This window comes from Biomphalaria glabrata, chromosome 8 (assembly GCF_947242115.1).
Source record: "Biomphalaria glabrata chromosome 8, xgBioGlab47.1, whole genome shotgun sequence".
Lineage (NCBI taxonomy): Eukaryota > Metazoa > Mollusca > Gastropoda > Planorbidae > Biomphalaria > Biomphalaria glabrata.
The window spans coordinates 11,327,236-11,353,771 of NC_074718.1; the positions used below are offsets into that span (position 1 = coordinate 11,327,236).

Genomic DNA, 26,536 nt, shown 5'->3' on the forward strand with positions numbered 1-26,536 from the left:
ACAAACTAATAGCCTCTTAGTGATAAAGACAACTACCGGATATGTACAATATGTCAGACGAGCGATTTTAGATAATCTTTTGGTATTGATTTGCAATTGAAAAAAAAAAAGAAAAGAACAAGGCATCGAGCTTGTACTTCGGCAACGTCTGCTCGATGTCCCAGCACAGTTACCAACAGAGCTATTGGTATTTTCATTTAAATGGAACTAGAATGAGGATGTATATCTACCTAAATTAAACTTCTGATTTATTACTCTTAAGATCTTTAGGTCTATCTACTAGATATAAATCTAAAATATAAATCTGGAATAATGTAGATGTAATTTAGATAAGATTTATGTAAAAAAAAACAACTAGATAATCTATTAATAGACTGAATGCAATATTAGCCAAAATTTAAAAATAGGGGTAGATTAGTTTTAGTATTTTATAACATTGCAATATTGATCTAGAAATTTGGAAATAAAAAATCTACACTTTAAGTCTACAAATTGAAATTATAGATCTTGATCTAGTCTAAATCATGGCTGCCTGGTCGTGTGGTTTGCGCGCTGGACTGTGTGTATTTTTATGAAAAAATCGCTTGCATAATTTTATAAATTAAACGGTTTACTTTTAGAAAACCAAAAGTAGCCGTTGCATCTAGACTTTTTTAAGCTGCATCGCATGGTGAAACATATTTTTCATTTCTCTTCTAGTTTTCGAGAACTGAGTGTGACAGACGGACATTTTGCACAAATCTAATAGCGGCATTTCCCCTTACCGGGGCCGCTAATAATGACTATCAACAAAGCTTTATCAAAACATGATATCCCATAATTTTAAAGATCTCAGGTTTTTAGAACTTTAAGAATTAAAAAAAAAAAAGAGTCCCAGACTCATGTATTCACTTTAATTTATCAACATTTTGTGCAAGTCACAGTAAACGGAAAACCACAAAGCCCCACAGTTGGGGTTAAAAGGGAAGAAACTACGTATATCTGCATAAGGATTGGAACAAACTAGAATGTGACAGAAAAGATCTTTGGTATTTGTGTTTAAGGAGGAACAACTTGTCTTATAAACTGACAGTAAATATATTAATAAAACAAAGGGAAATAACTGAAGTCTTACGTTGCTGAGAGTCCCCTCCCTTCTTTAGAGTTACAAATGAGCTGAATAGATCGTTTTCCAAACACTTTATTATCTCAGGGTCAGCTGGGGTCAAGAATGTTTCCCTGACTCGGCGCATGTCGTGTTGACCGAATCTAGGTCACGTGTTGACCTCCACTTTCTCTCTGAACACTAATTAATTGACATTCCAAGCTATTGGTCAGTGGTCATAAGACTAACGCTAAGGCGTGTGATCAGCAATCTATTAATTACTTTCGTAAGAAAGTATAAGTTAATAATGTCCAGAGCAAAAAATGTTAAATCTAGTAGGTCTATATAAAAGTTTTATTAAAGGTCAAATTAAGGCATTATACGCGTATGTTACATTTAATGTTAAATATGTTATGAATGGTTGTACTACATTAGAATTCTTTATTGTATTTTTTAAAATAGAAATTCTGTTTTTAATTTCCAAAATCGACCACTGGCGAACAACGGTTATGTACGTGCAGAATGTAACAAAATATGTAGGTCGCAGCTGGGACTGCAGAGCCACGTGAAGTACAGCACCCCTCGTTAATCTTCGGACTCATAGACAAACATATTATTATTATAGATTTTGATATAAAAGTTCATTAAATATTAGGGGGGGGGAATGTCTCAGATACATTGAGCACACTTTTTTATTTTCATTTCTTGAGAAATGAGATCTCGCCTTCTCATATCAGAAAGTGGAAGCGCGGCGGCCGAGCGGTCAAGTGCTTGGCTTCCGAACCAGAGATCCTGGGTTCGAATCCTGGTATAGACTGTGCCTTTTAATTTTGGGATCTTTGGGTGCCTATGTGTCCACCCAGCTTTGATGGGTACCTGGCATTAGTTGGGGAAAAGAAAAGACGGTTGGTCGTTGTGCTGGCCGCATGACACCCCCGTTAGCTGTGGGCAACAGAAACAGATGACCTTTTTACCATCTGCCATATAGATCGCAAGGTCTGAAAGTGGAACTTTACTTTATATCAAAAAGTAGAAGAAGACATTGCCAATAAAAAAAAATAGCAGCTATAAATAGTTTCAAAAATCATAGCAATAATCTATTTTTGTTTATGATTTCCTTAGGAATATTGAAATATTTTTTTTCAAAAAGTAATAGTCATTGTTAGATTTAGATTTTAGTCGAAAATTATGAAAGTCATTGTGCTCTAGCATGAGATTTTTTAAATATTAGGTTAGTTACTTTAAACAATAAAAATTAAGTCTAGATTTAGATCTGGACTATTAGAAATTGTAGAACATTATTTTTATTTTGACTAGATCTGGGAGAAAAAAAAAAACCCAGTAATCCTATATCTTCACTTCTAATTCCTAATTGGCAACATGCGCGATTGCTAACATATTAATCTTGTCCTGTCTATGTATCTGTATTTATAGGTCAGTGGGTTTTTACCTTTCTCTTCCTTGGTGACGTAGTTGTTCAGGTCGTTGATCTTTTCATAAAGCTGCTGCAGGATCTGGTCAAACTCTTCGTACTCCAATTTCAGGTCACTCCTGCTAGAAGCACCGTCCACTACCTCAGCGTTGCTGGTCTTACGACTGGAATGTAAGGAAGATGACTCGGTCAGCTCTCCCGAATGAAGAGATGGTGACTGTGTTATGCCCCCTGACGAAGGCTCCGCGCTGGACTCTCGGCTGGTTTTATCCACCCTGAACTGAGATGACAAGCCGCCCGCATATGGGGTCTGATCGAGATGACGATCCAGAAAATGTCTAGAGTCACTGTCCGATTGACTGCCGGAAGTACTTAACACAGAGCTGGACCGTGACTCGCGAATGCTGTCCAGTTTGTGACAGTCGAAAGTGACCGCATGATTGCTCCCGTGCCCTTCATGAGAAGAGCCGGTGGTCAAGTGGGAGCTTCCCGAAGGAACACTAGGAATATTCGTTTGGTGACCACTGTGGTCGGATTTGCCATCAGCAGGCAGCCAGTTATCGTAAAAGCTGAACCGGTGCCCTGGTTCGTGTGTCACCCCGGGATAGCTCTCAGCAACATCACTAGAGAGTGAAGGAATGTCTGAAGGATGTTCATTGGTGCCTGGAGCTGCCGACTGTTTTGTTTCGATGTACCCATTCTGCAAAACAGTTGGAAACCTCCCCGGCTGATGGCCTTCTGGGAGAATGAAGATCTCCTTGAGATTGTTGTCACTCTTGTTCTGCTTGACCACGCCCGTCTCTTTCTGCTGTGCAGACTCCAGGCTCTGAAGAAGCTTCGAGTGAGCTGAATAGAACCCGTGAAGCTGAGAGTCCCTGGAGGCATTCCCAGAGTCCGTCTGATCGGCATAGAAGGAATGGACCCTTAAGGACTGGCTGGCGAAAGATTTTCGAGATCCGAAAGGAGAGTCGAACGATGACGTATACGTCGTTATTGCTGGGGCCGATTGAGGCGATGTGGGACTTCCAACAGACAAGCGTTCACTGCCATTCCTAGGGTGAGGCAGGGTCGTCGCAACGTTGGACGTGGGGGAAATATCCCTGCAGTTAAACTTGACCAGTTTGGCCTGCATGTTCTCTTTATCCGCAACCACTGGGTTACTTATCTCTACAATACCTCTTCCGCCCCCAGCTTTTTTCTTAGATTTCATGGTCTTCCACAACGCCCGTGTCGGTTTGACCTTTTCACTAGCAGAGCGCCGCAGGGGCGGAGAAAACGAGGAGGGCATAGATAAATGCGCTTCTACCTCTGCTTTTTGCATGGCCCTCTGTACTGCGTCTGGCTCGTCGCTGTATGGAGCAGCCTGACCACTCGATGGAAGGGCAGTGTCTTGCGGGTGGGGCAACTTGGAATCCATGAGCGGACTGTCCCCAGTCTGACTGCCACTGTCCTGGTCAGCAAGAAGGCTGTCATGGCTACTAGCGCGGGTGTCTAGGGGCTTGCTGACGCCCTCAGATGGACTCTGTGGCTCTTTCCTTGACCATCTCCTAGCAGACTTTTGGTACTCCCACCTCTCACTTAAGGCACACAAGTCTTCCTCGTCTTCCTCCTCTTCACTTGTGCCCTAAGAGGGAAAAAAAAAGGAATTACATTAGACAAATATATTAAAACCTGAGAACATAGACTACTACATATTTACATTATCAATACAGACCAATAGACAAGTCAATGAATAGAACAATATAATTTTACAAGGTAGTCCCAATCAAAATATAAAATCACATAACAAGATCAAGATATATTTTTTTTTATCAAACTTAAGTATCAGTCACAGAATGGATCAATGTTTTAAACTGGTTCAGATTCCACCTTAGCTCGGAGAGAAATGAAAGAGTGGCAGTTGGTTATGGTAGTGCTCGGCCAATTTAATGGATGCTTGCGAGACCCCCTTTTAATTTTTTTTCAATAACAACTATTATTATTAATTAGATCATTCTATCAACATTTGTTATACTACATGCATAGGAAGCAACTCAAACGTAATAAGCGCCAGTGGATTAATTAAAGTTATCTCTATCAAGCGATACACTAAGTATGTCCTATATCTTTAAAAGCCTGTAACAAGAGCCATGACTAATAGTGAAATGCTAAATTTAACTTGCTGAGCCTCTGCTAGGCGCGGGGCCCACTTTGGAGCAATCGTTCAAATCACTCTAAGGCCTTCTATGAGGTAGTGGATCAAACACTTTCTATTTATAAACATCACACAAATAACCCCAACCATCAGTTTATAAATAGCATCGATTGTGAATGGTTCGGCCATCTGGTGGTTAGGCGGTTCAGTTTACTGGTGTTTAAGGCAATAGCAATAATCTTCTGGCTCTCTAAGCATTGTAAAGCACATTATGTTAACAAGGTTGTGACGCGGCACTGTGCAACAACTGTATATGGTTGATTATAGGCCTACTGCTACAGGATAATAATAATAATTTTATTTATAAAGCGCTGTTACCAACAAAATGTAGGCTCAAGGCGCTGTAATAACATTACTGGATTTAGTGGGTACCATAGTATACAGTTACTCTTAAAAAAGTTTTAAATAGGTCTTAATGTTCATCTTAAAAGTGGTGTAGCATGTTGGATTGAAAATTATAATCAATATAGAATTCTACAATGACGAAAACGTGTATTAAAGGACATAAGACCAGTGCCGTATTTAAACTTTAAAAGGCCTTAAGCTATTAAAGATATGGGGCCCTTATATTAGGGCCTTTTACAAGTCCAGATATCACATGTCAGTGCTAAATATTTTTGGGGTACCGTAAATTATAGCTTATGTTGCCTATAGTAACTCCAGCCCTGCTTATGACTATAACACACTCCACACACCAATAAAAGAGATGTAGGCTTGCCTAGCATTTAAAACAACACTCGGTCAATAACACTACTATATATAGAGTCAAAACATGTTTAATAATGGATTGTGTAAATATAAAAATCCTATTCATTCTCGGCAGTGTATTGTTTCAACATTTTAACACTAATAAAAATAATAATTGTTTACAACGTTGCAAAACAGCAACAACAACAACAACAAAAGGTACACACTACACACATATTACGACCTGTGACGGCACGCGGCACATCCTTGACCAGCAAAACTTCATGAAAATAAAAATGACCCGCTGTACGCTTCAGGACATTAGCACCAAATAAACAATCACAAATCACATCTCTAACTGTATATCTCGACAGAATTTCCAAATAAAAATACAACACACAATGACTAGAGAGCGGTACAAAACAAGGGGAGGGTGGGGCGCTTGTGAACACACCAATAACATTCAATGATCATCTAATTACACGGCATCCAATTAGCGAAATCTTTTTTTTCCGTGAGAACAGAGGACTTTCGCAACGCTCACTCATTGAGATTGGCTCCACTTTCAAGGCCAAAGGCACTCAATGACCGCCGGAGATACCACTCGAACCGACCGCTGGTCAAGCATCTCTTCTCGCATACGTCGTGTCAGATTGACCACAATAATATGACCAAAGGGCTCCAGGGAGGGGGGTATCCCCTTATTCTTTTTCCCCCCTTTCCCGGCCGGCGATTACATCAACAAGAAGAGAAAGTGAAAAATGAAAGTGGCGTGTGTGACACGGAGTGTGTGTGTGTGTGTGACACGTTGTGTGTGTATGTGTGTAACACGATGTGTGTGTGTGTGTGACATGTGTGTCACACGGTGTGTGCCGTCAACTGTGAATCAAATCGTTGTATGTGTCGGCACGAAGAATTCGTCGCGCTAGGACACGCCGGTCTTGGCCACACAAGCAAAAGAACAAACAACGTACCACGTGACAGACTGTGTGGCAAATTAATAATTATTACGATAATAATAAATAGCAATACCAAGGAGGAGTAGGAGGATTTATATTAAAACGTATTGAACGTTAATTGAGGCAAGTAATGTCTACTTTGCAGACCCAATGCGTTCTTTAATCAATGCTTAGATCTCTCGTGCTAGTGAAACCGGCCGGAAGTTAGCACCGGGAAAGTTGTCCGGAAGTATGAATGACTTGGTAAGTTACCAGTTTTTTTAAAAAGTATCCTGATGGATATAAAATAAGACCAAGAAACGCAAAATAAATACTTAAATGCCTAAATAAAGAATGAGGAATTGGCAATGAGACCCTCAAGTTTACAGCTGAGCGCTCTATCACTGAACCATATTGTCATGTCTTCTGTTGAATTATATATCTATTTTTGTCTTCTTTATTTTTCTTTCATTATAATCGTGTGAATAAAAAAAAAAAGAAAATATTTTGTTGTTAAATACTTAAAAAACAAAAAACAAATCATAACCGTTTCAATTAGTGTTGATCACTCATTGAATTATATTTGTAATAGAACTAGAATAACAATTTAAAAAAAAAAAAGCCTTTATAAAAAAATTTAAAAGGGGCAACGGCCTGAATTGAACTCATGGCTCAAGTCTTCTGATGCTTCTCAAGACAACACGGTAACCACTCTACTAGCGAAGAGCCTAAGATCATGGATGATTGTATAGTTATCTATTGTTTCAATAGTCTCGTCCTATTTTTCGTGTTGTGTTCACAAAGACTCAGACGACGACCTATATAAAGGGGACTAATTCAGCTTATACCACCACCAAGTACAAATTCCTTCCCTTGTTTGAGATACCAAACAAATTATTTACTAATAGTTAATTAACTTATTGTTTAATTTTTATTATTAATTCTTGTCAAGTAAAAACACAAAAACAACAATTGTGCAAAATTCCATCTGGATCCAAGATTTGGTTTGGGAAAAATAACGTGTACAAACTTTGTACCAGACAGAGTGAGTTGATAGAAGCTTTGTAAAAACTAGAACGCCAGTACCAAAACCAAAGTTAATAAAGTTTAGCTTTTGTCTTTAAGGTTATAGTCCTATCTTCTCAACTCAAACGGCTCAATGGGTGTGTAGGCTGATGTCGAGGATATTAATGCTGGCTGATGTCGAGGGATGGGCTTGGAGTTTCTCTAGCAACAGCATGAACGCCCCCTTGCACCGCACGGCCTACAGAACGTGAATGATTTTTTATCTTAGAGCTAGATAGGACCATGGTCAAGTTTCCAGAGTGACCTCAGCCGAGGAGTATCACCCTGGAAACACACCCATACACAGGCATGCGCAAACAAGGCATCGGTTAGGCCTGTACAAAGTACTATACAGTTCATAACATTCGACAAATCTTATGTTCCGAGGGGAAAATAATTAAAATAATAATATTCAAATTTTAAAATTAATGATGTATCGCAAATTCCAATCTCGTCAGGTTTTGAATTCGAGATCTCAAAATGAGAACTTGGTCACCGAGAGTTGAACACTTGGCCATAAGGTCTCATTACCCTAGTAATATTTCTGTTCGATGTAACATACGTTTGAAAAGTACTAGTCTGGGTTCTTTTTTTTTTTTATGGTTGCTTTATATGTCTAAAGAAATGTAGTTATGTAAACTCACGTGAAGTTTTTAAACACAAGACTGGGTTCTTATTTATTTTAAACTTGTTCAAACATTGTATTTCGAAAAAACTAAACTAAATTGGTCTCTTTCCTGTAGAGGTTCGCTTTTCATTGGCTGGTTACTAGTAAATGACAGTTTAAAATATATATACTGAAGATTTGGATTGGGCAAATTGAAGTGGAATTATATATTTTATTATTTTATTTTTATGAAAAGAAAGAAACTTGATACCTCTTACAATAGGTGGTGTGACCAATACAATTCATTCATGTGTTCGTCCATCATTTCAGATGAGGACACGAGCTTCAGATCGAGAGGGGAGGAGGAATGTTGACCAGGCCTGGTGATTGTTCTAAGTGTCCCACATTATTAAACTACTATGATGACCCAGAAGTTATGGAACTGGGTCAACTAGTCTACATCTCTAGTCTACATTCTAGATTTTAGTCTACATCAGATATGAAAGTTGGTAATTAAAAGTTATAGAAATTAAAACAAGAAATACTTTTTTTTTAAAGACAATATCTATTTTACAGCCTATGGGGCGATATATAGATATTTTTTTTAAAAAGGAACTTTTTTACCGCGCCCTATTACCCCAGCCCCGACAGCCTAGAAAACAATCATTGTTAAACGAATGTATGAATCTACTAGACTTCACAATATTCTAATAATATGCCTTTAGATCGAGAGTTAGAAAACGGTGCGCAAAATGTTCCTGAGCATTAATTTATGAAACTCTTGAATGAATGGGGTCTACATGCGGAAATACTGTTCAAGATGAAGTTTTTTTCTAGTCACCTCAATAGATCCTCCAGTTTTAGATATGTGTCGTTACTCGAAGGCCAGTTTGAGAATACAAGCGCTATTTTAAGGAAACACGGACTTCGTGTATCCAGGGCGAGCTAGAGTGAGAACTAGATCTAGATCTACTTGCAAACAGGGACCGACATGCACAGTGTAACAAGGACCACTTGACATGCGCAATGTGAGAATAAGTACTAGTAACAGGAGAGAGAGAGAGAGAGAGAGAGAGAGAGAGAGAGAGAGATGCCGAGAATACTTTGAATTTACCTTCTTCTTGTGCTGGGAGTGTATCTTCATGCCTGCATATTTGTTGAGGGTCTCCAGGCGCCTGTAAGTAGAAAAGTTCAAACTGTAGGTGCACATCAGCGATTTTTAGGCTTACAGTCTCCACCTATGCATATTTAGTAACGGGGCATGTGTTCAGGGTTAATGGGGGGGGGGGGGAATTACATTTCTACAAGGCGTGCTCGGCCCTAAACAGCAGAGACTTCTTAGGTTGTAGTACGATAGGGACATTTAGTCCAAAGTTAATAAGTGTTGCATTTCAACACATTCACCTGATACACACACAACACACACAAACATATATGTGTGTTTATATGTCCCTAGTCTACGTGTATCTATATAATTGTTGTACAGAAGGGTGAAGCTACGGCTCATTAAGGGTCATCATTACCAGACCACTGACTGGAATAAATGTACTCCGTTGTCCACGCCCTGTAACGTCTAAATGGCCTTCTCCTACCACACCCTAAGTGCGATGTTTCGACAGTACATGGTCATATATACATGTCACGTGGTTTGTCAATTAATGTCGTAAGTAGATGGCACTCGTGTCGAGCTCACAGATAAGCACACTGATTGGAATACTATACTCACACACAATAACAAAAGGCGTGGCAGGAGACGCGCACAGTTGACATGTGTAGGTAGATGTCACAGTTGGCATACGTAGGCAGATGTCAACGTGAACTAATGACATTCGACCGAAAACCACGCATAATTACTTCTCGCAACAACAAGACTTCTACGTCGGCTGTGTCCTGATTAAACACAGTTTCACAGTTAACAAAACATTAAATACTGGGAATCCTATGATATATTCTCGTCTGCTGGTCATTTGCGCGCGCACAGGCACTTAAAAACAAATCATAGAATTTATAAAGAAAACGCTACTCAATTAAGGGAACAAATCAAATATCCAAAATGTGTGCATTGAAATGTATATGAAACAATTTCCATCTTCTGTGTCAGATTTTTAAACGTTCAAAAAAAATGTAATCCAATAAAAGAAGAGAAATACTCTCGATCCCCAACGCGTTCTGACATCAAACATGTAAGGAGGGAAAAAAAAGATAATCTCCGAGACAAATCCCTTAAAAGGCTGCAGCTTGAGTAGGCGTGACAACAGAAGTTGGGTAACGTCGAGGTAAAAAATATTTGGCGACAACGGTTCTAAAACAAAGTTGGCATGGTGCAATCATCCAATGATGTCGCTAGTGATCTGTGGGTTTCATCTTGTCATATATGAACGTTTGAACGACTATTTAAAAAAAAAAGTATTAAATAGTCTTATATTTGAAAGGTTTGTTGAAGCTCGGAATTATTGTCCTTATAGCAGAAGAAATTCTTCATTAAGTGGGTAACCTCGATATGGTGTTTGGTTTAAATAGTATTTGGTTTAAATAAGAACAATGGCTTTAATCTAATACAAAAAAAAAGTTAAAAAAAAATCCTTTTAAAATAATAAAGCTTATATAAGGAGAAGAACTCCGCACTTACAACCACATCTCAACAATGTAGAAGTTATTTCCCTTTTTCGACATTAATTAAAATAATTAATTACTATAATTTATTGATTAATCTGTTGATTTTTCTTATTGATTCATGCCAGCGAGTAATTGTGCAAAGTTTAAAGTCAATCCGAGGTGTGGGAGAAATAAAAAAAAATACAGACAGACAGACAGACAGACAGAGTGGGTTGATATAAGCTTTGTAAAAAAAAAAAAGAGAAAAACTGAAGCTAATGAGTTAACAGGCTGGGAGGTTTAGATCATCAAAGAGGACAAAGGACAAGAGGACAAGGAACGAAAGTAGGACATCTAAAAGCTGAGTCAAGTTTCCCCATTCAGACTGCTATCTATTGGTCATCTGTTTTTGTATCTAAGGTTAACGAGGGTGTCATGTGGCTGGCTGGTATCCATTAAGGCTGGGTGGACTCAAAGGCACCCTTCAGATCAATATTTATTATTCACCAAGACCAATTTAAAAAAAAACAAACTAGCTTTGATGAAGGTTGAAGCACAGATTTAATGAAATACTTTATAATTGCTTGATCTATCAAAAGCAAGAGGACAGAGAACGTTGTACTATTCAAAATTTAACAAAAATTTTCAGATGCTCAAAGTCGATTTACACAACAATTAGATCAAAGGGAAGGCATAGAGTTCAGACCTATTTTGTTCTGCTCTCCCTTAGCTTCGAGCTCGGTCTCCCAGTGACTACAACAAGAGTTATGAAAATGCTATAATGTGTGCGTGAATACAACAACATTGTATCACTATTGTGCGACTATTCTATTACTATGATGTCATCGCAATAAGGATTCAAACCTAAAGCCATAGTCGTGTCAGCCATAGCGATAGCCCTCCACCAAGGAGTGAGTGCAATGAAATCGCCCTAAAATATTTATACGTTCTGTTATTTTCCCCCCAAAAAACTGCTTTCAGGGCCGATTACCCTGACCCACATTTGTGCCATTTATCATAATGGACCTTCATTGCTGAGTTACTTCCCTTCTCTCTCTCACCCCAGACCTAACGATTGGACATTGAAAGGACATTGGCATCACAATTACAAGGAACTATTTAGTTGGGATATGGTGAACCTAATAGCTTTTAGAAGTAGAGCATTCTCCTCAACCAGATAAAATGTTACTGGAGAACCTAGTCAACTTGCTGAAACAACGTCTGTGTGGACCGTGTGGATGTGAGTACCGCGTAGTTGTGTGAACCGTGTGGCTGTGTGGACCGTGTGGCTGTGTGGACCGTGTGGCTGTGTGGACCGTGTGGCCTGGAGGCGTCCAAAAGCACTACTGGCCATAGCCAGACGGTTATCAACTTCCCTTGAAAGTGAGGCGTTACTTGATACTATGCTTCCTAGATATGAGAAGTGGTCTACCACGTTAAGGGGCTGTCCATCTACGGTGAACTGTGGGGCAGAGTAGGTTGGGGGACTTCTTGGACGCTTTCACTAAAGATGTCCGCGCTCCATCACGAATAAACAATAACAAAATAGCACCACAAATAGCGATGTACTTGGAAATACAGGTATGGGCAGCATAGAAGAAATGCTTATAGTTTGACAGTGCATTTATCCCGCATGGTGGACGACCGTATGCCAAAGGTAATCTTCTTTGGTGAGATGAAAGGTGGTCGGCTACAAACAGGTGCCCCCAGAAGACCTCTTAGGTGCTAACGTAATTTAAATGACATCGAAGATAGCATCTAGTAGAAGGTGGTTTTCTTAAGAGACGGCTGGAGGTTTTATACAAGGGCCGCGGAGGAAACATTTGAGATCAACAGGAAATCCAGTGACGAGGACAGACGTAAATATTGAAAAGAGAACCTAAATCGACCACCGCCAGACATCAGTTATGTCTGCGCTGGAATTGGCAAAATATGTAGGTCACAGCTGGTGCCGCGTAGCTACCTGAAATACTTTACTCCTCAAACCACTCTCTTAGTAAGGTGATTATTGTTTGTTGCAAACTTACTTTAAAGCGGCGATCTATGAAACGGACTAATTCAGCTTATACCACCACTTCAGCCAAGTACAATTTATTTCCCTTGTTCAAGATAACAAACAAAATAATTAATTACCGATAGTTAATTAGCAAATTGATTATTTTTTTATTGACTTTTGTGGTGTCGGGAAAAAGAAATAATTGTGCAGAATTTCAACTTGATCCGAGGTTGAATACAAACTTTTGACCAGACAGCGTGAGTTGATATAAGCTTTGTAAAACGATTAGGCGGATCTTAAACATGACTGACTTACAAGTAATTCTATGTTGTATCATTTGTCAGAGTATAGTAGGACTTGTAGGCTTTTAATTGTACTCTAGATTTAAATCGTTTAAAAGCCGAGAAGACATTGTCCTACTTTTTAAGAAGACAGAATTTAGATTGTTTAAAAAAAAAAAAAGCAAGAGAGAAATGATCCTAGTTTTGAAGAAGTCAGAACCAGAACCCAACACGCCATGTGAAAGCAGCTGAAAGTAATGGCTATACATAAGTGAATAGCTATCTGAGATGTGTGGGTCTGGTCGATACTTTTTATTGAACCTTTGGGATGGAGTTTAAAACAAAAATCAATAACTAGTCTAGGTGATGAATAGAGCTTCTACAATAGGTCGAGATCGATGCGTTTAGTTTTTTTTTTACTGGTGGTAACCAAAGAGTGGGGAAAAAAAAAGCTGAATGGTTACTAGATCTGGTTCTGGTTGAAAAAGGATGGATTGTGTAAAGAGGAGCAGGGGTGTGTGTGTGTGAGTGTGTGTGCTCGCGCTTGAGTGATATTGTAAGTGGTGAGTAGTTAAAAAGTGTGTCAGATGTGTTAGACCAGCAACAGGTGTGTCGTTCATATTGACCGGGTGTATCAGTTGTATTTGTTAATGATTTGAGTAAAATATTTGTAAAGAATTCATGAATTACCTTCCTTGAAACAAAACCGTCTCTTAATTTGAAAACCAAAAGTGTCAAAGTGAAATGAGAAAATGACTCTAGACAGACTATGTGGTAATAGGAACACGAATATGATCTCGAAGCTAGCTGCATCATCGCTATGTCTACCTAACATCGTCAGGATGAGGTCAAACCAGACCAATCGTTGTAGTTGTAGCCCTAGAAATGACCATCGAGGTCGCAACCTGTGGTCAGTGGAGACCGTGCTCGTTGACAAGTCACATCGTGAAAAGCCTTAGGTTAGGGCTCTCTCTCTCTCTCTCTCTCTCTCTCTCTCTCTCTCTCTCTCTCTCAATCGCAAATTCTTTTTACCAAGCTTATATCAAGTCACTCCGTGTGTCCGTCTTGTAAAAATCTTGTACACACGCTATTTAGATATTTAGATACCCCAGTTCTCCAAATGGTTTACAAAATTGATTGGCCCAAAGCGCATTGAAATTATATAAGCATGAAAGCTGCCTTAAACACAATTAATAAAAATATCTCCAATCACACACATTTATTTATTGTTAGTCTACATCAGTGTTTTCCAAACTTTTTCATTAACGGAACACTTCGCACATTCTCGGTATTTAACGGAACACTTCGCACATTCTCGGTATTTAACGGAACACTTCGCACATTCTCGGTATTTAACGGAAAACTTCGCACATTCTCGGTATTTAACGGAACACTTCGCACATTCTCGGTATTTAACGGAACACTTCGCACATTCTCGGTATTTAACGGAACACTTCGCACATTCTCGGTATTTAACGGAACACTTCGCACATTCTCGGTATTTAACGGAACACTTCGCACATTCTCGGTATTTAACGGAACACTTCGCACATTCTCGGTATTTAACGGAACACTTCGCACATTCTCGGTATTTAACGGAAAACTTTGCTTATTGTTTTTTTTTAGATTAATTTACTTGGTGAAGTACTAGTCAATTGTTCCAGTCGTTCGTGGAACACCTATTCAGGGCTCACGGAACACTAGGGTTCCGCGGAACACAGTTTGGGAAACACTGATCTACAATATTGAAAATTAATGTCAAGTATCAAATATATAATTTTACACAACGGCTCTCAAGAAAATATACGAGGGACTGGTATTTTATCAACAGCCCTGCTACAAGAGAGAAAGTCTTCAGCTGCCTACCTGTTTGTTTGTTGTTTTGTTTTTGTTTTACTCCAGATGAATAGTTAACTTTAGATTAAATGTCAGTCATTGAATTCACGCACTCATCAAATACAGAGATTGAAGATAAAACGCACAGACACTATTGAAGCAGTCTAGTTAACACGATGTCACTCAAACTGGTTTTGTTAGCACAATTCCAAGACCAACGAAAAAATATAATTTAAATAAATTTAAATGCCTAAAGAAAAAAAATACAACTGTCCAGCTAAAAAGGGACGAATGACAGAATACATTTATATATGCCAGTTGGGAATTTGGTTATAAAGGAAAACTATGCCCCCGTGTGTATTTCTGCGTGTCGCATTTATTTAAAGACAGATACGTGGGGGGAAACTTGAAATTTAAACTTATGGCTAAAAGAGGTTCGTCTGCGTGGAAAGAAGGGGAGATAAAAAGAAGGGGGGGGGAGATTAATTTTTTTTTGTCTTTTATTATTGTCTCCCTTTGTTTCGAGGACAGAGTAGATAACTATCGTACCGGGGAAAACAAAAAGGTGTTGCCCTTCCTTACCCCCCCCCCCCAACACAGCCGCCCCTCACCCTAATCTCCAGTTGACAGGCGGAACTGTATGGAAATGTATCATCTGCGTATTTCGTCACGCGCCGCGTGTTGGCGCACTCCCATAGTGTGGGACGGCACCGGAAACTGGCTTCCAACAAAACAAAAACAGAAATGCCTCACTTTTTTGGTTCACCACTGGACGAGGCGACCTCTTTCGAGATACTCAGTAAGCAATGACCTAGCAAGCAAATCTAATGTCACCCAACTCAACAGTTCTTTTTCTCTAATAAACAAAGTATGGCTCTTGGAGATGGCCATTTTTTGAACATTCACTATATCTGGTCGATGAGAAAGATGCTTAGAGAAAAAAAAGTTAGTATAAATTTATAATGCTGTATTGAAGGACATTACAAAGAGAACATTTTTTTTGCGCCTGGTATGTTAAAACCGGTTCTGAACTGTTTGAAAAGTTGGAAATGAGGAAAACATTCCAGGAGCTAGCTCAGGGAGATTACACACGGGGACTTTCTAAAGCTGTAGTGCTAGCGATGAATGCGGTACATGAACGTATCCTACAGTTGACTATAACTTCACGACTCTATAATCTCCAGGTCAACAAACGAAGTCCAATGAAACATGTGAGAATGTCTTGAAGTGACTACAAGAGTTAGAATGAGATGCTACGGAAGGGTCCTAGGTATCGCATACAAAGACCGCATCACAAACGAAGAGATTAGAAACAGGATCACAAAGGCTACAGAGCCCAAACGATGACCTACTAACCACCGCAAAAAAAAAACGCAGACTTAAGCTTTATGGTCATATAAAAAGGTCCTCAGGACATGCAAAAAAAAAAAAATTCCTCGGGGAACAGTACCAGGAACAAAAGAAAAGGCAGAAAGTGATGGGAAGACAAACTAAAAGAATGGACAGGCCTGTCATTGAATGAGATTCTATCCAAGGCTAAATGTAAAGAGGAATGGAGAAACATGGTCCTGTGTGGTGCCCCAACGGTTCAACAGTCTAGGGGATATGTGAAGATGAAAAAGGAGTTAGGTGTGCTAAGTTAATGAAATACAAAAGGAACTGGAATAAACTGTAAGGGCGTCGCTCTATCTGTCTTATAAAAAGCACCCTTCTTTTTTTTTTTAATCCTTCAGCGATACATCCTGGCTGAAAGAGTTACGTATTCATTACAAAGACAGTCCTTGAGACCCACATGTAGAGAAAAACAAGACCACTTAGAATACTTGTTTGTTACTGGCCGAGGAGTAGGTCGTGCAATGTCCGTCAAAATAGCTACTATCTAGGAATAGAGTCTTTTAACGATGATGACGAAGAGGGTGATAATGGCAAATAAATAAAAGATTTAAGCCTCTCGGTCTTGAGATGGAGTTTAATGAAGATAAAGAGGATGATGATGATGGCAATGACGAATGTCCTCCAGGGCGAAGCTGAAAACACAAGTACATCTTACTCCAATCACACATAATTAAATTTAAAAAAATAGAGATTTAATCTCAGGACAGTGGTTTGTAGTCGAGCGCGCTATCCAACAACCCTAATCTTCATGAAGGAAAACTTCCAACCTGAGGTAAAGCGAGGGAGGGGGGGGGGAAATGTCGGTATCGATGCTTACTAGCAATCTAAACGATCGATCATGGACGATTGGTGAAAAAAAAATAAACATGGCTTACCTTGTATTTGTACTATGTAAGACGTCAAGCGTTTCTGTCCAGTCCCACGCACTTGTACTCCACTCTGACCTGACCTACTAAAGTTGACCTCACCGCCTCGCCTGACCGAACGAACAGACCACGCTCTCATCCCACTAAGTGACCCCAAAATGTCCCCTACAAATAATTCACTCAAACTTTTTTTTTCTTTGTGCTGTGATCAAAATACGTCTCTGGCTTTTAGACTCGCGCCTAATGGACCCTCATTCACCAATCGTAAACAAATAACATTTAGCCACGTGATTCTCTATCTCTTCTATACAAAGTACGACCTAATTTTTAATACACAATAGCTATCACGTGACAGTTTTTTTCCGTTGTTTTATCAATATTATCACGTGGCAAAGATGGCCCCACAATCAAGTAAAACACACAATCACCACAATCAAGTAAAACACACAATCACAACAATCCAATCCTTCCCCAACAAAGACTCATCCCATCCCACAATCCAATTGCCGACCAATCACTTGACCACTTACCGAAACAAGGACTTCAAAGAGTCGGCATCCAGAAAGTCATGGTCCCTCTCCACGACACTCAGTTCTACAGGAAACTGACCATCTGTGAACATGAAAGGAAAAGACTGTTACCACTTTGGTGTAGGGTTTACAAATTGCGTCATACATGTAAGCCTTATATTAGGTTAAAAATAAACACACAAAGGGAGATTACAATGTGTAATCAAACAAACAGTCGCCATATGTAGGGTATTAAAAAGATAGTATAAATACTATTCTAGACTATTTACCTTCTATTTTGCACGCAAATAGACTACTACAATAATGACACATACACTAAATTGTCATCTCAAGATCAATGAACCGTAAACACGCACAGTTAGTGCCACAATACATTACAAAAAAATACAAACTAGTGAAACGCCAATAACCCATGAAGTCAATGACCTACTTTGGTATGATAAAAATAGAAACTTTAAAGCCGTCATTTTGTCCTTTAAAATAACAAAAAAGGAACAACAGCCAACAAGAGACGAAAAACAATCCCTGTTTATGGTGAGTATTTTAATAAATACAACCACGTGTAGTCAATTTCTAAAATTATTCATCAAAGGACAAACCAAAATATTTTCAGCAATTTTTTTTTTTGGGTTGGGGGGGGGGTGCATCCATATTCCACGCTACTACAATACAAATTTAAAAAGAACATCTCTTAAAAAGCCAACGAAGCATTACTGCATCTCTAAAAAGTGAAGTAGCAATAATACGTAAAACACTGAACCTTAACTTACAAACACAAGTCTCATAAAAACAATTTAAAATCCATTCTTTCTTAAAGAAGTTGATGGCTTTTTGTAATAGACATTATTTTCACACCCAATAACTAATGTTCTCGTTCTTTAGCCAAATTTAAATTTCTTTTTAGTAATTCTTTTCCCAACGATATACGGTAACAATCAAATTTCTAGGAAAATCGTTAGAGCCGTTTTCGATATCTGTGTCCACCCAGAAGTTTTTTTTTCTTTCCACCCAGAAGTTACCACGAAGTATCGAGGTGAATACAGGTCTTGTAAATAAGACTTTGAATATGGGAGTCACCCGTTTAGCCGACATATTCATTGCTTTTATAAAATACTATGAAAATACTATGACATTTGGGTTTACCCGATTTATTTCAAAAGTTTCCTTCTTCATAAGATACATTGATTTAATTTTTAGGATATTCCCATTGTGGGACATGTTTAACATACAGTACGGTCTCCACCATGATCCAAGGAACATTCATGCCAAACTTTACCAAGATTGGTTTAAACGGTTTTGATTCCTATAAGTAACACAGATACATGCATAATACAAACCTACTCCTAACACTGTGCTTTATATATCACATACTACCTCTAATCCACACTACATATCTAGACCTACTTTGAACTAGAAAGTATCTCAACAGAATGTCGTGAACACTACGGAAGATCTATTAAGAGGTCAAGCTGTACACTTCTGTCCAGGTGCTCCCCTGCATACATTCTACCCACTACCCTCGGTGGGGCTCTACATGGGGACACGTGTTTTGACCTCAGTAGATCGCTGACGGCTTAATGGCAATCAAACTATAAATACCAAATGAGTGAGTGCGTTTGCTGGGAGGCGGAGAAGGGGGAATCACGCGTACAGTAACGGTGGCAGGTACAGGCCAGAGGCAGCGACGTGAACCATAATATCCCTTCTTCACTTGAAGGGCAGCGGCGCAGGTGATACAAAAGTTCTAACCTTGCCCTGCGGCCAAAACCTAATTTGAATATTAGACTCCAACTTACCCAGCCTACAATGAACTACAAGTCTTTCCACCAACCCCAAGCCCCCCGAGGCATTAGCGGCACGCGTCCAGGTGTGCGATGTATTACTTGAGTTCAAATCTTCTCACAGTTGACAGCTACACACAGAAGTGACACCCTAGCGTTGATCTCCCGCGTCCCGGAGTTTGAGATCCCCTCTATGGAAGACAATGGGGAGAAAAACGATACTCACGCACGCGCGCGTACACGCACACACCGAGAGAGCGTGCCAGCTTTAATGGGACAACACAAAGCAGAAGCCACGCTCCGCTGATCACAATTGAAAGTCCGTTCAAGTCCTTTGTCCAGATTTCAAACGCCCTGTTCGTATAGTCCTCCTCTTTCCCCCCCCCCCCCCCCACGTTCCCTTTTCTGTTCTCTGGGGAGATAGGATGTTCATTGTCACAACCTTTATCACGCAAACGTCTGCTGTTGGTGAGTTATTTTATTGATTTCTCTCCAAGTCAACGAAAACATTGGTTGTCCAAATATCAGATTTCGTCATTGGCTCAATGATGTAACAGACACTAGTGGAGTATCTTGGGAAGACACTGGTGGATGACAAAGACAACTGGTGGATGACAAAGACAACTGGTGGACAAAGCAAATGTTGAAAATAACGAAAAAGACTTGGTGGAAAACATGGAATAGACCTTTCTTAATAGCTGGAAAATACCTGATTGAAGACATGGAACAGACCTTTTAGAGGAACTGGAAAAGATCTGATTGAAGACATGGAACATACCTTTTAGAAGAACTGGAAAAGACCTAACGGAAACATGGAACAGACCTTTCGGAACAACTGGAAAAGACCTGATTGAAGACATGGAACAGACCTTTTAGAGGAACTGGAAAAGACCTAACGGAAACATGGAACAGACCTTTCGGAACAACTGGAAAAGACCTGATTGAAGACATGGAACAGACCTTTTAGAAGAACTGGAACATACCTGTTGAACGACATGGAACAGGCCTGGTGGAATCATGGAACAGGTCTGGTGGAATCATGGAACAGGTCTGGTGAACGACATGGAACAGGTCTGGTGGACAAGATGGAAAAGGTCTGGTGGAAACATGGAACAGACCTCGTGGAAGACATGAAATAGACCGAGTGGAACGCAATCATAAACTTTAATTATCGGTTCTAATTCATTCTCTTTCCCACCCCTTCCTATTTTTTTAACAGTTTGGTAATGTGTTTTATTAAGTGCCTGAAAGTTTCATCTTTTTCCAAATAATGCTCTAGTTATTAAAAAAAATTAAAAGATATAAAAGAATTGACAATGATTTCAATGTGTAGTTAAAACATTCGACATGTGGAAACAATTACTCGGTGTAATAGTATATATATATATTAGTCTTATTGTTTTATCAACACACTGTGAATGTATTTTAATTAGCGTTTCAAAATTTGAATACAAAAACATTTTGTATCTGAAAAAAAAAAGACAAAAAAAAAATGAAAACAAAAAGAATGGCTTTAAAACAATTCCATTCGTTGGATGTGGCAACACATGTCAGAGTTGGAGGTTAAAATAAAGGCAAACTAATCCTTTTGTTGCTTTTCTTTTTTGTTTTCAAAGCACCATTCGATACCTTTTATGACGTCACTGTTTGCTCCGCGAAAGGTCACAGTGACTCACATCTCGTCAGGTAAGGAGACAAAAAGCATATCTCAGAAACTATGGTGACGTGGGATCTCTGCGGGAGTCTTTGTCGATACTCTGACCTAATTCAATGTTCCACGTGGGAAAGGGGGCGCGTGAGGGTAGAGCGGGGTGAGTCAACGGAGGTAGATTTCAGTCGATAGAGTTCAGGGTAGAAGCAGCCACCGTGGCTACTCACTCCCGTCATGGCACGTAGGAGGTTTCAAACACAGATCGATACCAACAGGCGATTCCAGATATTTCACAGAACTGCTATCTTTGCCAGGCATTTCCTGAAATTTCATAGTTCATGCGGTTCCAGCAATCTAAGAAACAGTTCTTTCAGAACTTCATCGAGATTCAAACCCGAGACACTTCGGTAGGGAAGAAAGCGCTTTACCAGTCAGCCACAACGTACCGATATTTTAATACTGATTCGAAGGTGAATACCTGGTCGTGCGGTTTGCGCGCTGGATTGTCGTTCGGATTTATCGACGGTCGAGGGTTCAAACCCTGCCCACTCCCATCCCCCGTCGTCCTGCGGGAGGTTTGGACTAGGAAGTAAACTATCTTCAACACTGAAGGAACATCCGAAATATGTAAAACATTTTACAAACAAACATTCAGAACTGATGCGATTACAAAGGGACTTGAACGGTTCCTAGGATGGATTGAAATATTTGATTTTTTTATTTAGCTTTACTATTAATAACCTATTGTGTGTATGTTACATGCCCAAGTCTATGTAATTTCTGTCACATTACCAAGTCTATGTAATCTATTTATGTCCATTGTTAACTCTAAAATTCCTAAAATGAAACCAAATCCAAATTTTTAATCTCTTAATGTAAGGTGCCTTCTGAAATCTCTTTCCAAATGCATATAAAATGGAATAAAAACTGTCTGGATCTAGCCCAGGCCATTCACCTCAGCCATAACTTTCCTACCAGACTTTCGGAATCAATCTGAACCCCTGATATAAATAAATGATCCCATAATAGCATTGAATCACTTCGTTCCGGAATCGAGTGAATAAGACGCAGATCTGTCTAGTCAGAGGTACAGTTGTTTTCAGTGCTATGTCACGCTATTGTTAATCTTAAGTGGCGTGGTCTGTAGTGGTGCTGTAAATAGGGTCAGTGCTATGTCACGCTATTCCTAATCTTGAGTGGCGTGGTCAGTAGGGGTGTTGTACATAGGGTCAGTGCTATGTCACGCTATTCCTAATCTTGAGTGGCGTGGTCAGTAGGGGTGTTGTACATAGGGTCAGTGCTATGTCACGCTATTCCTAATCTTGAGTGGCGTGGTCTGTAGGGGTGCTGTACATAGGGTCAGTGCTATGTCACGCTATTCCTAATCTTGAGTGGCGTGGTCAGTAGGGGTGTTGTACATAGGGTCAGTGCTATGTCACGCTATTCCTAATCTTGAGTGGAGTGGTCTGTAGGGGTGCTGTACATAGGGTCAGTGCTATGTCACGCTATTCCTAATCTTGAGTGGAGTGGTCTGTAGGGGTGCTGTACATAGGGTCAGTGCTATGTCACGCTATTCCTAATCTTGAGTGGCGTGGTCAGTAGGGGTGTTGTACATAGGGTCAGTGCTATGTCACGCTATTCCTAATCTTGAGTGGAGTGGTCTGTAGGGGTGCTGTACATAGGGTCAGTGCTATGTCACGCTATTCCTAATCTTGAGTGGCGTGGTCAGTAGGGGTGTTGTACATAGGGTCAGTGCTATGTCACGCTATTGCTAATCTTGAGTGGCGTGGTCAGTAGGGGTGCTGTACATAGGGTCAGTGCTATGTCACGCTATTCCTAATCTTGAGTGGCGTGGTCAGTAGGGGTGTTGTACATAGGGTCAGTACTATGTCACGCTATTGCTAATCTTGAGTGGCCGGATCTGTAGGGGTGTTGTACATAGAGTCAGCGGCATTGCTGTGTTAACTACACCTAGCTAATTACAAGCATTTGCTAAATACATTAATGGTCCACGCACACACACACACACTAACCTGCAAACACGAAAAAGCACACACACACAAACAGACCTGCAAACATGAACAAAAGCACACACACACACACACACACACATAGTATAAATATTTTCTGGGTTAGGAAGTTAAGGAGTTGGAGGAGCTAGTTGTTCATCTGAAATGAAGGGCAGGAGCTAAATGTCTGGCAAATGTTAGGTGATCATTGAGAAGAATTGTTCCTAACAGTCAAAATTGAGTGGCGATTCTTGCCCCACCCCTCCCCATTCCACCGCCACCACCACCAACTCTTCTTGTTCCTCGATAGTTGGAAACAATGTTGCAGTGGGTCACAACTCGACGTTTCCTTCCTCTGGAACCAACCTCGTCTCGATGTTTCCTTCCTCTGGCACCAACCTCGTCTCGATGTTTCCTTCCTCTGGCACCAACCTCGTCTCTATGTTTCCTTCCTCTGGAACCAACCTCGTCTCGATGTTTCCTTCCTCTGGCACCAACCTCGTCTCGATGTTTCCTTCCTCTGGAACCAACCTCGTCTCGATGTTTCCTTCCTCTGGCACCAACCTCGTCTCTATGTTTCCTTCCTCTGGAACCAACCTCGTCTCGATGTTTCCTTCCTCTGGCACCAACCTCGTCTCGATGTTTCCTTCCTCTGGCACCAACCTCGTCTCTATGTTTCCTTCCTCTGGAACCAACCTCGTCTCGATGTTTCCTTCCTCTGGCACCAACCTCGTCTCGATGTTTCCTTCCTCTGGAACCAACCTCGTCTCGATGTTTCCTTCCTCTGGCACCAACCTCGTCTCTATGTTTCCTTCCTCTGGCACCAACCTCGTCTCGATGTTTCCTTCCTCTGGAACCAACCTCGTCTCGATGTTTCCTTCCTCTGGCACCAACCTCGTCTCGATGTTTCCTTCCTCTGGAACCAACCTCGTCTCGATGTTTCCTTCCTCTGGCACCAACCTCGTCTCGATGTTTCCTTCCTCTGGCACCAACCTCGTCTCGATGTTTCCTTCCTCTGGAACCAACCTCGTCTCGATGTTTCCTTCCTCTGGAACCAACCTCGTCTCGATGTTTCCTTCCTCTGGCACCATCCTCGTCTCGATGTTTCCTTCCTCTGGAACCAACCTCGTCTCGATGTTTCCTTCCTCTGGAACCAACCTCGTCTCGATGTTTCCTTCCTCTGGCACCAACCTCGTCTCGATGTTTCCTTCCTCTGGCACCAACCTCGTCTCGATGTTTCCTTCCTCTGGCACCAACCTTGTCTGGATGTTTGCATCCTCTGGCATCAGTCTACCATTTTTAAAATCCAAGATCTTGGTAAAAATGTTTACTCGCTACTATATCTACCCCGATCTTGAAATGTCCATAATTTACAATTTCATTCCGAATATAGATGTGTTTAGTGTCCACATATAGCTGTAATTTAAGAGGTCTACTTCAACGACCAAATTTAGAACTCAAAATAATTTAACATATTTTGCTTAACAGTTCATTACTTCTAGTGATAACAATATATAATGTCGAATATTCAAAATATCCTTTACGAGAAAAGGGAAACCTTAGTACAATTGGTAATGAGGATTAATGATTATTGATGCCCTCGTATGCAACACTTTGCAAGCCTGCCTCTTACTTTCGCAGTACAAAATCGGTCGTTTTAGGTCTGTTTGTTTACACCGTTACGTCATAGCGAGGACAATCTACCCTGATGAACGAATTTCCCATAACTCTCGCAAATGATTTTTCAGCGTCCTCATGTCGCAGTCATCTCCCTTATCGACACGCTGGTTTCCATGGTAACCGCTTGTCAACCAATAATGAAAGTCAGAAAAAAACAAAGCACGTGAAGTAACAAGCAACAAGACATTTTTCTCCCACAAGACCATTTTGTTTTCTTCAGTAGATGACAGTAATGGTAATCGATTCCAATCATTTTATCATATTCCTTTCTATATAGAATAATTCTACGATCCACAACCAACGCTTAATCTGACATAAATGACTGTGCAGAAAAAAAAGTACTTCCTGAAAGCAATACAGGGGTGGCACCAACTAGGTGGGCTCTCACAGTACAGAGCCTTGACGCTTATAAAGGAGTTACAAAGAATTTTGTTTTCTTTTAACCAGAATCTGCGCTAACAATAATAACGAGAACGCGCTTATATTACGCTGTAAGCTCACGGCGCTTTGAGAACATTAAAAAAAAAATGAAAAACGGCTAAAGTGGCAAACCAATTTTAAGTTTTGGAAAGATACGTCTAAAGACCTTTCTTGAACGTAGAGATAATTGGGCATTTGACAATGACAAAGTTCCGCTTTCAGACCTTGTGGTCTATTGGGCAGATGATGTAAAGGTCATCTGATTCTGTGGCCTACGCTTAACGAGAGTGTCATATGGCCAGCACAACGACCAACCGCCTTTACTTTTCCCTAACTAATGTCAGGTACACATTAGAGCTGGGTGGACTCAGAGGCGCCCAAGGATCCCGAAATATAAATCCCAGTCTTCACCAGGATTCGAACCCGGGACCCCCAGTTCAGAAACCAAGCGCCCTATAGCTCAGCCACCGCACCTCCTGACAATGGAAAACGAGTTCAATATTTTTAACCCGTGTTCTAAAAAAGCCCTCAGACAAAAATGCCTTGAGTGCAAACTAACCAGAAATGACGACCTTTTTTTTTATTTAGACAATTTCACATGCTTAAGATGTATAGACACATTTAAGACATGCAGCCACATCATGAGGTGTACACATTGGTACAATATAATGAAACATAACAGAGAACCAGAAATTTTGATAAAATGAAGATATATATAACTGTCATGTGAACTCAACCTAAAGCAGTATTAAATTGTGCGGACATATCTAACTAGCTAACTAGCTCAAGACAATAAAAAAAGAAAAAACATGAAGACACTCAAGACATGTGGTAAAAAGTGTAAACACACAAGACATGTAGATAATACACGTAGACAGACAAGACATGTAGATAAAACATGTAAATACACAAGACATGTAAACACACAAGACATGTAAACACACAAGACATGTAAGCACACAAGACATGTAAACACACAAGACATGTAAACACACAAGACATGTAAACAAATTAATTGACGCCGCCACACTTCAACACAGCCATAATAAATGCAAACGCACGCTAAAACACCCAGAGAAATATTTAAGACATGTAGACACAATTCAAGACATGTGAGCCCACTCAAGTCAAATGCATGCTAAGTGGGATGGGCTGTACTCACCCTCAAACATCTGGGCATACTGCGGGAAACCGGCTGCCCTCAGCCACTTCAGGGCCTCGATGGCCTCGAGTTCTGTAAAGACAAAAAACATGGGAAACCGATTAGGTCAGAGGCTAATATGTGTGTTTACAATGTGTGTGTGTATGTGTGTTCGCTTGTGGTGTCAGATGCGCTAGTTAAGAGAATGGTTACTAAATAATTACACATGTGTTCAGCTAGGTCTGCTGTTTTAATGCGTGTGTGTGCGTGTGATGAAGGGTGTGTAGGTTGCTATATGCGTGCATATGGAGAGGTAAGGACAAAAGATTCAAATAAGAACGGTAGAGA

General features: G+C 40.2%; 1 protein-coding gene across 5 annotated transcripts in view; it reads right to left on the bottom strand.

Moving 5' to 3' along the window:
* Nucleotides 1-26,536, bottom strand: part of LOC106078540 (uncharacterized) — a 187,743-nt gene that overhangs the window by 13,830 nt on the left and 147,377 nt on the right. For all 5 annotated transcript variants that reach the window (XM_056037941.1, XM_056037942.1, XM_056037943.1 and 2 more), the window contains 4 exons: nucleotides 26,210-26,281; nucleotides 17,507-17,588; nucleotides 9,122-9,182; nucleotides 2,535-4,140 (listed from right to left, as the gene is read on the bottom strand). In XM_056037941.1, the coding sequence (XP_055893916.1) occupies nucleotides 2,535-4,140; nucleotides 9,122-9,182; nucleotides 17,507-17,588; nucleotides 26,210-26,281 (1,821 nt within the window). The remainder of the gene's footprint in view (nucleotides 1-2,534; nucleotides 4,141-9,121; nucleotides 9,183-17,506; nucleotides 17,589-26,209; nucleotides 26,282-26,536) is intronic.